Raw genomic sequence first — 12,425 nt, forward strand, 5'->3', positions numbered from 1 at the left:
TTTGTGTAGATTAATGTACATTATTTTATCCCTCATTGGTGTTTTGTTGGGGAAGAAAAGGTCAACATAGGCAGGAAATCATTGATCATAAAAAATATCATACCTATGTTTTTTTAATATTTACTGTTCTTTTTTTTTATAAATAAAAAATTTTAAAAAAAATTTCAGAAAAGTTTTTTTTTTTACTATAAATTTTTTTTTCCTGAAATATATTTGCTTCTAAGAGACAAAAGAACTTACCGGGAAAAAATAATTAGTATTATCCATATGGGGGGCGCGTACTGTTTGTTCGCCCCCCCCCCCATGTTTTCAGCTGCCATATCCCACCCTCTTAGACTCAAAACAGGAACTCTTTGAATAACATGATAACCACCTATCCTGGTGGTTATCATGTTATTCATTTAATATTTTAGCAATTGACAGTTCCTTCTGCAAACTCTTTGTGGGGTCGCCCCTGAATTGAATTCAATCCACAATTTCTCATCAGGCGAAATTCTACTTGGATGGGTAGGCGCATTTCTTCAAAAGAAAATACATATTTTGAAATATCAGAACTTTCCTTTACTTTTCAGGACCTTTGCAGGTGAAAGGAGGCTTAAGAGAAAAATCCGTATAATTTGTTATTTAAGTACAGTAGAATTAGTTAGTCTCGAAATATTTTGTCAGATACTGAAATATCTTAATATTTTCTACATAAGAGAAAGGATTTCTCAGCTTTTTGGGCTTTGTCTTTCAAAAATAATTATTAAAATATTGATTGGTTTAAATTAACCTTTCGATGTTTAAAAAAAATTAATGATTCAAATTTTGCGTCTTTTTTGAAATTATTTCAATTCCTATACATTTTATTAGTTTATAACTAACGAATTAACACTTCTATTATGGCAATTGTATTTCAGGTAATATTTAAAAGTCCCTTTAATTGCACAAACTAAAAATCTTAAATTTTGACATTATTTAAGTTCCTATAAAAAGCGAATTGTACTTCAGAACTAAACATGGCGCAAAAGACGCAAAATTTGAAACTTTACAGAGATCGAATAAAGCGAAAAAAAAATTTCTTTTGTCGTAAAAAAATAATAATAAAATCACAAGTTGAATTAGCTACACAGCAAATATGCTCAACTGTCATCAGTTTAATAATATTCACCTGTCTATTGGGGTGTTTTTTTTTTTTTTTTCCATTTATTCTGAGGGGAAAAAATTTTCATTAAATATTGTACAGATGAGGTTAATATTTAGAAAATTAAATAATCAAATACAAAGAAAAAAAAACGAAATAAGAACTGCACAAGTGATAGGACACTTAAGCAAAGCCAAGGCGAATGGAAAAGCTGACTGACCAGTGTAGAAACATAGCCAATTCCTTGTCCTTGAAAACTAATTCAACGCCAAACTAAAACACCTCCTTCTTCTTTGTACATTCGCTTTACTGAGAAGGTATTTATAAGTTAAATACATTTAAACATGAAAAACTTCTAATGAATGTTTCAAGACATACTTTTCTTACTATGCAACATTTATTTATATTTGTACGCGCATTTAAACTGCAATTAATTCCAAAATAGCGAAGAACTACTTTTCAAGGGCGGAGTATTACATTTCCTACCTTTCTCTCCAGTGCCAACTTAAGGTGGAATGGACTATAGTTCTTTCTGCCTATTTTACAAAATTGATGTAAGAGCGCTTTAACTTGGCATCCTACTTTTTACCACCCACAATTAGTAGGTGAATCAGGCCAATGTGATATCTCCTCCTCCCTAAAAGTAGAAAGTTGTTTGGTCGATCAAAATTAGTTTTATTGTTAGCATTTTGTTTGGAAAAAAACCTATTTAGCCTATGACACTGAAATAGACAAAACCTAAAGAAATGGAATAAAATAGACAAAATAGAAGAAGCTAAAAATGACTAACACATTTGTTTAGTGATAAATATTATAAAAATAGTTTAAATTAAAACAAATAAAATTTAATGTTCAATAAGAAAGCTTAAAGTTTTTAAAACATTTTTTTTTAAAATTAGTTTTATATTATTCATTATAGTTTCATAAGGTTTTTAAAATGTACGCTAAATTAAAATTAATTTTCCTTTAATTTGGATTTAAGTCATTTTTATTTTCTTGAATAAAGGGGTTCATTTAGATCTAAATTATATATGTATCTACATTATTATTAGTTTTCTAAATGTCCTGACTATAAGATTAAATACATAAAAAAAACTTTAAGATCATCAACTTTTGAACTTTAAGACAAACTGGTTTAATTTTTATTACAGATTTTCTCTTTCTGTATATATATATATATATATATATATATATATATATATATATATATATATATATATATATATATATATATATATATATATATATATATATATATATATATATATATATATATATATATGGCAAAGTGAAACAAAATTAAGTTTTACTATATTTCTTCACATAAAACATTGAAAGGAAAAAACAATTTTTTTTATTTCTTAGGAAATTTATTCACTTTATTTTTCTTCCCATTTGTTACTTTATAATTTTCGTATTTAAAAATTAATGATTACTGATTAATTGTTATATTAATGCAAATATCCATGTCTACTATTAGGAAAAGACATAATAAAAGCAAACAAATCATTAGACAGAATTCTGGTTTCAAGTCATTTTATTCTTTATTGCTCACATAAATGCAATTATTATTTGGTGATATTTACATATTGTGATACTTTGGAAACTTTATACCTGTATTAATATAGTTGTTGCCTTTCTTTCCAGTTCTTTAAATTCTTCGAAATAAGTGTTGTGTTCATATACTAAAGTTTAGAGTTTACAATAAACCATGGTAGTACATATTTTTAAACTTTTTTTAAATATTGAAATTTGACTTTTCTGATATCTAAACAAGTGCACACAGCACTTTAAAAAATTATAAGCAAAAATTGCTATCATTAATGGTGGGCTTACTTAATTGGCTTTTTTTTCTTATTTTTTATACATATAAGAACATAAAATTTATCTTTATGACCATTATAGAAGATTTTTTAAAATTTCCATTATTTCATTTGAAAAAATTATAGCATTACATTCATGCAAAATAAAATATTAATAATAAATAAATAAAGACATGAAATAAGAATAAAGAAAACTATGAGTGAGGAATGCTAGTAGAAACTTACAAGGTTTTTAAAAGAATAGGAAGATCTAATTACTAATAAATTAATAGATATGTAAATGTTTAAAAATGACCAAATTATTTCAGAAAAATAGAATGTTAGCAACATGAAGTTTTGATTAATAGAAACAAATTACTGTATAAAGATTAGCAATATCATTTTGAAAGACATATAAAAATGGCCATAGAAGCCTCCGTTAAATTAGCATTGACATACCCTTACAAAATTTTATCAGTGAATGACCCTTAATAACCCAATTTGATTTGCCTCCGTATGAGATTAATCCATGTTAATCTATAGTTCAAAATTTAATTTTATTGATTTTTATAGATTTTAAAAGTGTGTGATAGAAAATTTTTGGCATTGCAATTATTTTTCCACATCAACACAAACATACCTAACACCTTGAAAAAATAATCCCAAGAAACTGAAGTAGTAAGATATCACCAAATTGAAAAATTTATTCATTCAGAAAGAAACAAATAAGAAATAACAGTTGACATCTTTTAAGTGCATCAAAAATAGCTACCCATTTTCAAGACAAAAAGTATTCAAAATAAAAAACATAAAGTAGCCAACAAAAAATGAGAAATAAAAGGAAAAAACAAACCAAGAAAAAAAATGAAAAACGGAACACGAAAAATAATAGAGGCTGGGAGTCAAATCAGAGTAAAATGAATTTCCATGCATTATAGAGAGGTGGGGTGGAACTACTTTTATTCATTTATATGCTGATTCCACACCTCTCCAAAAAGCAAGGAAATGCATTTTACCCAGATTTGCCTCTCAGCCAGTTCTTCTTGTTCTGTTTTTCATTTATTTTTCTCTTGGCTTCTGTGATTTTTTATGTTTTGTTTCTCAACTTCATTTCTCATTTTTTGTTGGCAGCTTTGCATTTTTTATTTCAAATCATTTCTGTTTCTTTACATTGATATTTATATCTGGCAAGTCTTGAAAATGATTGCCTATTTTTGATGTGCATGAAAGATGTCAATTGTTATTTCTTATTTTATTTCTGAAGTGAATGAAGTTTTAGGTAAAAGCCTAAAGCCAGTAATAATCAGAAATATGCCTAAAATATGAATTAGAATAATTTTTATAATATTAATTTTGCTTGAAAAAATATTTGCAGCTTTATATAAAACAGGGTATTTGTTAAATAAAACAACAAGAAAAAATTTCATTTCTATATATACCTTTAACTGATGATCCATCATTAGGACAAGTGGTACCTTCTCCCTTAGCTAAAATTTTTCTTAAAATACCGTTATCCTTCTTGAAACTCAAATCTTCCATCCTCCAGTCACATAATTCTACTTCAAATAATAAAGGAGAATAGGGTGGTATAACAGGAGGATATCCAGCTTCACCATAAGCATATTGAGGTTCTACAATGAATAAAGCTACCTCTCCCTTCTTCATTGTGGCTAATCCTACGTCCCAACCTTTAATAACTTGTCCTAAAACATATTTCAAATTGAAACATCAGAAGGAAAAATTCAGGTAAAAAAATATTTAAAAAATAATGAGAATATTTATGTAAAAAAATTTTTTTAAAAGTTTATTTTTAAAAAAAAAAGAAAAACCTAAACATGTCTGTATGTATATTAATATAATAAAAGAATATAAAATTTTGAAATCATAAATGTAACTTTCATACAAAAATATTTACAGGTAAAAAAATTTTTTATTAGCGCAGTGAAATTATGGCACTTAAATAAATATTTCAAACACCATAATGATAGTTTAAACACCATAATCCATACAATTATGATATAAAATAACATATTTTAATTTTTTTTTTAATAGTTTTGAAATTTAGGAAAATAGACATAAATGCAACATTGCCTCTGAGATGCTTTTTCTCTACCATATTTCAGAGTTTTCAGTGTTAGCAATAAGTAATAAATATATTCAGAATGGCATTGCACATAAAAAAAAAAAATCTCAAGAAATGTTATGAGATTAACATCATTCTCAAACCCTTTAAAAAATATCTATATCATCTGGATAGAAAATTGGATTGTATGTGCTTGTCAGATTAAACTAAAACTTATATTTATCACCCTTCAATTCTTAAAGAAATTTTATTAGAGAAATATCTTTCAATAAAGTTAATACAGTGTTAAGAGACTTAAAAACAATTTATAAAACATATTTTGAATACATTTTCAATAAAGCTTGCGAAAATGCAATTCAATACTTTTGTATGTCTTAATTTATAATTCATTGTGTAATATTTATCAAAAATATGATTCAAATTTAAAGAATGTTTATTACAACAAAATGGTTAAATATTTTGAATAGCAATGCAAAATGGCAATCAAAATATCAAAAACCAAAATAACTAATTCAGAACCCTTGTAGGTTAAAATATAATTTTAAATTATAAAATATGATGAAAGACCTGATAAGGGAATATTATGATACATACTATAGATGCTAACTATATTACCAAGTCACGAATATACTTTTCAATTCAACATCCTTAGTTCCTAATCAATAGAATATAACTTGCTTATTAGACTTATTTCAAGAAGTAAAAAAATCAAAGAATAATAACTAATTAGAGACAACTCAGAAGTCCTGAGTACTTATTATTCCTTTATATGTATTTAACTATATGAATATTTATTTTTTATTTACTTTACAAAATATTTTCTTACAATGCATAGTAAATATTTACAGAGTTAATGCTATAATATAACACTAATTTTCACCAACACACAGTTTATACTACTTCTTTGCATTGCAATTTATTTTACTTTTATCATTTATTTTTCTGTTTACTTTACAAAATATTTCCTTACATTGCAGAGTAAATATTTCAGATTTAATGTGATAATGAAATAAAATGAAACACTTTAGGGAAACACAAATTCTCAATTAAATAACTTTCTGCAAGCAATTCATATAGTACACTTGATAACAACCCTTTCATTTCGACAAAATTTGTTTGAAAATCACAGATTTTTTCAAAAATGTTTTAATTTTTAGAAAACTCTATATTAATTGTCATGCAGCATCCCTGTAAGTTAAATCCAATGATGTAACTGTAGGAAAAATGTTGCTGCACAAAGAAGAGAAATTTTCATATCAATCTTCGCTAGATTGGCCAGCAGTTTAGGGTAAGTGAACTTAAATATTTTGTTTTTTTTTTTATAAGTAATATTAAAAAAGTAATATTATTTTTCCATGATTTTGAAAAAAAATTCTAAGGGGGTAAAATAAAAAAATTTAGACCATTTTTTATTCATTGAGAGCAGTGTTCTCCCTAAGCATTTTTTGAAGGGCGACCCGCCCTGCTTGTCCTTTGATCCCAATCAATGCCTCCTCTTTGCCTGTTTTGTAAAAGAAAGCAGCCATCCCTTAAAAACACTGCCTTTCTATTCAGATTTCATTTTTAAAAAAAAATTCTTCATTGTTTTTAAATAATAATCACACACTGGTAAAATTATCTGTGTTTACAGGTATAATTCTGATTACTATTATAAGTATTTACTTTGTTAGGATTATTCTCAATTGGTTAAATTTTTACAGGTATTGTTTTTCGAGGGGGAGAAATATCAATAAACTTTTTAAGTTATTTTAAATTTTAAAAATAGTTTTTTAAATAAATACCTTTTTTTAAAAAAAATGCATCTTTAAATGTTTATTTTCTCATAGAAAAAAAGCTTTTTAAAGCTGTTTATAAATTAATCATTTCTTGCTACTTGCTAGTTTAATTTTCTTGAAGAAAAGAAGCAATCACAGAGATTTCCTTTTAGCATGCCTAATTATTTTTATAAACTACGAATTGTTTTGATTATGAGAGTGAACTACCATTTGAAATACTCTCACAAAATAATACAGGTGGATAACTTAAGAACATAATTATTATTCCTAAAAAAAATATCCGGCGACTCCCAATTTTTATATAAAGTGATTCCATTACGTACATTGGTTTCTCACATTTTTTACATCATACTGAGAAAACTAAGGTGTATTAACTATCTAAAACTGAGTTTATTTTAACTTTCCCAAAAACTTTCATTTTTTTTAGGACATCAATCATAACATAAGTAATAAAAATAGCACAAACTACTTAAATAAAATAAAATAATAACATATATGTTTATATTGCATATATATAACATGAGAAATTAATGAATGAAAAATACCTCTTCCTAAACTAAATTCGACGCTTTCTCCCTTGCGCGTACTGTCAAAAACTTCTCGATTGCTCATTAACCAGCCAGTGTAATGAACACTCACTTTATCACCATATCCTGGATATTCATCACCCTCACCTTCTTTCAGAATTTGCTTTCTTACACCATTGGATAAATCAGGAGAAATATCAAACATCTCAAGCACAGTTTCATCTTCGTTTACTTTAGAATTTTCGGTTCCAGTAACATCACTCTCTGAATTTTCTAATTCGGCAACGGTAATCTCTGAGTTTTCCCCTTCTTTCCCATCATTTTGTTCTGTATTATTAGAATGATTTGAAACATCACCTAAATTTAGATGTTCTCCAGAGAAGGAAGATTCAGCATTGGTGTCTGATTTAGAATCTAAATATTAAAAAAATGTAAAAAAAAATTAGTAAAATATCGCTAACTAACTAATGTATACAGTGAAACCTGTTGACTGCCTCTGTATATTGATCACCTGCTTAAGTTGATCTTAAAAAACAAATTTTTAAATTCTTTCTACATTAAGTTTATTAGTCATCTAAGTAGGTCATCAATTTTTTTTCTCTTTCACTAAGTAATTTTCATACATAGGTTTCACTATTATAACAAAATTTGAAACAGAATAATAACTAACACTTAATCAGGAGTCTGTCTGGGTTTTTCTGAAAGGTACCTATTTTATGAAAATTTAGACAAAATTTCTGAAAATTAAAAATTATATTAAAAAATCAACACAAAAATAAAGTAAAAATATGAATTTATCGTTTTTTACAGCATACAAAAATAAAATATTAAGAAATTTTTTATGCTGTTTTTTACAGCAAACAAAAATAAAATATTAAGATATTATTATAATATTACTTTGTGAAACTAACATTTTTCATAAAGTTGAATTTCTAAAGGCACCAATAAACGGTAATAAATTTGGCCTAGACAGAGCCCCTGTTAATGTATCAGGGATGAGAGTAGTCAGAAAGTAAAATAGAGGAAATCCAAGAAAGAAAAATATATATATATATATATAATTTGTCAAAAAAAGTGCGATTTTTAAACTTGTAAGCCATGTGATTATAAATCCCGATATGAGGCTTTTAAATCACGTAAATATGAACTCTACATCGAATTTAAAAAATTTGAAAATAAAAATCATGATTTTTTAATTTTTAGATCACGATGCGTAATTTTTAAATCGTGCGATATTACAACCGCAAAAACGAATCACGACATTGGATTTTAAGCTCGCGTGAATACGAATTGCTACATAGGGTTTTAAAAGCTCGTAAATACAAATCGCGATATTGATTTTTTAAATCTCGTAAGTAAGAATCGCAATGTACAATATTTAAATCGCCTGAATAAGAATCGCAACGTTCAACTTTTAAATCAGGTAAATACGAAAATCGAGGTTTGATAATGAAATCGCAATTTTAAAAATGCATAAATACAAAACACGATATTGGATTTTTAAATCTCGTAAATAAGAATCGCAATGCGCAACTTTTAAATTGGGTAAATACGAAAATCGATGATTGATATTAAAATCGCGTGAATAAAAATCGAGATATTTGCAGAGTCTAAAAGGGATTGGCTTTCTTGGGCTTGTTTGTTTTGTTTTTGTTTAGACATAATAAATAAAAATTTACAAGATTAATTGAATGAACAAATAAATATTTTCACCGCAAATCCACCTCTATTTTTTTTCCATTTTTTTTTCACGCCAGAATACAAGAAACAGCGACGTCTGAATTACGAAAATACGAGCTATCCAGCCGACAGATAAAAAATACGGAAAATCTTATTTTCTGTGCGTGAAATCGGAGAAAATAGCTAATATAAGTAAAAATGCGAAAGGGTTAGCAGCTAGGGCATAGATTGAATTTTCTGTTTATCTTTGAAAATCGTAAATAAGTATAATTATTTTACTTCAACGACTGAATTTTAAAAAAAAAAAAACCGGGATATTTATTAAAAAAAACTAAACTTTTAAGAGAATTGGAGTTTTTGATAAAAAGGCTGAAATTCGAGAGACAAAAAAAATCTCATCCCTGTATAAAGGTCAACCAGTTTTATCCCAAGGAAATGATTTTTAGAAAAACTTCAGAGGGAGGAATAAGGACTTCAATAATTTCGCTCCGCGGAAAATTAAATTCCTCATAAAATATTTTAACTTGTGCAAAAAACAATTTCAGCGGAAATTAGCGGGAAAAATGGAAAAATCTGAAAAAAAAGCGGAATTCCGCGAATCCGCGGAAGAATCTCATCCCTGTAGTGAAACCAGTTCAGTTGACCATCTCTGCAAATTGATCACTAGTCTATGTTAATCGTAATGAATGAATTGTAAACTAGTGCAAACAATTAAATTTCTGTATGTTGATCACCTGTCTAAGTTGATCTTAAAAAACAAATTCTAAACTAATGCAAACAATTAAATTCTTTCTACATAAAGTTTATTACTTGTCTAAGTAGGTCTCCAAATTTTTTCTCCTTCACTATTTAATTTCTATACATAGGTTTCACTTTTATAACAAAATTTGAAACAGAATAATAACTAACACTTAATGTATGCAGTGAAACCAGTTAAGTTGACCACCTCTGTGAATTAATTGATCACCTATTTAAGTTAATCATAATAAACAAATTCGAAACTATTAAAAACAATTAAATTCTTTCAATATAAGATTATTAGTTGTCTAAATCAATCACTCATTAAAATTTTTCCCTCACAAACTGGTCACCATAATAGGTTTTACTGTAATTACATAATTTGAAACAGAATAGAACTGAAATTTTAACTCCCTAAGGAGAATATTTCAGAAAAAAAGTTAAAAACTAATTAAAATGTAAAAAAATCAAAAGATAAAGAAAAATAAAAAGCTAGATAATAAAAACTTTCAACGTAAAAAAAATTATATTAAAACATTTAAACAAGTTATTAGCTAATGATGTAGCTAATTAAGCATTGAAAAAATTAGTATAGTATAATACAGCCTTAAAAAAATTAAAAATTTAATTATAGTCATTATTTTTTCGCTTTTAAAAAGTAATTAAATATACCAGATGGGGTATCAGTATTTGATGGATCCATTTTACAAAAAGTTCACTATGATATAAAACAATTTGCTAAAGGTAAAATTGTTCAACTGAAAGAAAAACGTTTCGGAACAAAAAGGAGGAATAATACTGATTCGAAAATTCGTTCTGGAATCGGTATAAAAATAAACATCTTCTAAGAATCTTTAGAAGTAAACACCATCACATCCGATCCGAAAACATCATCAGTGGATCGTTTAATTCTTGTTGCTGTAGTAACCAGATAGCCAATAGAATTGCATACTGCTTCCAAAACCAATTTTATAAACGCTAGCGTTTGCTCAGTTGGTACTTATGTCATTTTAAATATATGGCACAGTTTATTAAATTATTTCAAAGTATTGTGCTTTGAAAAAAATTGCTTAAACTGTTTTTTTATGACAGTAGAGCTTTAGTGGCTAGAATAATAATTTAAAGGGTCATTTTAACTGCATGTAAAAACGGCAGTAATGAGAAGTCGAAAATGAAAACGAGCACTTGATTGGTTAGTTTAGATCTCGCATCTGCGGCTTTTTCACATGGGAAGAGCCCATAGGGCTCTTCCCATGTGACGTCACACTCCCGGGGTGTAGGAATAAACATTCCAACACCAACACGTGTTTCTACAGTGTGATAATCATAATCTTCTGTTCTCTCTATTTTTAATTTCTTTAATTGTACAAATAACACTATTTATAAACTTAGTGAAACACCGTAATATGTTACAAATTTTAATTCATTGACAATTTTGAATTATAGAGCGAAAATGAACGAAAGTAGACAGAATTGCAACAGTGATACTATGTTTATGAATGAAAATACTAAAGGTTTTAAGAAGTTTTTAGAAAATTTTGTGAGTAACGTAGAATTTGTTGACTTTGTGGGGGATAATAAGCATTAAAAAATTCAATTTAAGCATTTGAAATTAAGAAAACATTCAAAACAAAGGTTAGTTTACTGTTGTTTTCAACAAACACTAAAGACAAGTTTAACAGATTTAAAAATTTATACGATGCATCTATCCTTATAGTCATTGATACAGCACAATATCACTATATATAATCATTAATATTAAACAATATAATTAAAAATTTGCCTACCTTTAGTTATTGGTAAAGAAAAAATGTGTTATAGTTAAGAGCAAATTCCGACAATTAAGGATAAAAAAACAGAAAAGTAAAACGCGCAGAAAAAGCATCGTTAAAATAAATTTATACAGAAGATTAATTATTTACTAGATTTAGATTAAAGCATAGCAACAATAAGATATTAAAGTGTTTTTAATAAAGGATAAAAGTAAACACAAATGTGAAAGATACAAGACGGTTATAGAATAATAAGAAATAAAAGCTTAGTTATTACGAAATAGGAAAAAAAATTTCTTTGCAAATATCTATTTACAAAATAAAGTGAAAAGTTTATGCAAAAAGAAATTTTTTTTAAAGGAACAACAAAGTAAAATTCAGTTTAAATTATGCGTCTGCATTGTAAGCAATGGACGTAGTCGGTCGGGCATTACAACACCACGTGACCAAACAGACGAAGTTGGGAAGAACCCATTGATTATGATTGAATGCCAGCTGTTTTAAAACCCTAAACTTTGGCAATCAGCTGAAAACGCCAAGAGCCTGGATGCCCGATTTTTGAGCGTGAGCGAAAATGGCGAAAACGTTTGAGCTGGTATGATGTTACGAATACGCTAGGAAATGCATACTTTTTACTACAATATTTTTATTCATGCAAAGTGATTTCTAGACATTGGGCATTAGTATTGCATTGTTTGCTGAATTATTATAAAATAGCTCTTGTGGTGTTGCTCTTGTGGCTAGCCATATATTGCAGTTACCTCACTACTGAAATCAGTAATTTTGCAGGTATCATTTTCGTAGCATTATTGTCTTATCTGTGTTTTAATTTAAAGTAAATAAAGAAAATGAAGGAAATAAAAATGAAAATATGACCACCAAAGCCGACTACTTCAGGGGGTACCGGCCTCGGTAGCCATAAAAA

The 12,425-nt window shown here is 27.2% G+C and overlaps 1 protein-coding gene across 1 annotated transcript in view; it reads right to left on the reverse strand.

The window, feature by feature from the left end:
- Nucleotides 1-10,680, reverse strand: part of LOC107443945 (peptidyl-prolyl cis-trans isomerase FKBP4) — a 32,234-nt gene extending 21,554 nt beyond the window's left edge. The window contains exons 1-3 of the mRNA XM_071182357.2: nt 10,401-10,680; nt 7,329-7,724; nt 4,365-4,628 (exon numbers count right to left, since the gene is read on the reverse strand). Of these exons, the coding sequence (XP_071038458.2) occupies nt 4,365-4,628; nt 7,329-7,724; nt 10,401-10,431 (691 nt within the window). The 5' untranslated portion in view covers nt 10,432-10,680. The remainder of the gene's footprint in view (nt 1-4,364; nt 4,629-7,328; nt 7,725-10,400) is intronic.
- Between the last annotated feature and the right edge of the window lie 1,745 nt (nt 10,681-12,425).

Source organism: Parasteatoda tepidariorum, chromosome 4 (assembly GCF_982258835.1).
Source record: "Parasteatoda tepidariorum strain Cologne lab strain chromosome 4, Ptep-v5.0, whole genome shotgun sequence".
Classification (NCBI taxonomy): domain Eukaryota; kingdom Metazoa; phylum Arthropoda; class Arachnida; order Araneae; family Theridiidae; genus Parasteatoda; species Parasteatoda tepidariorum.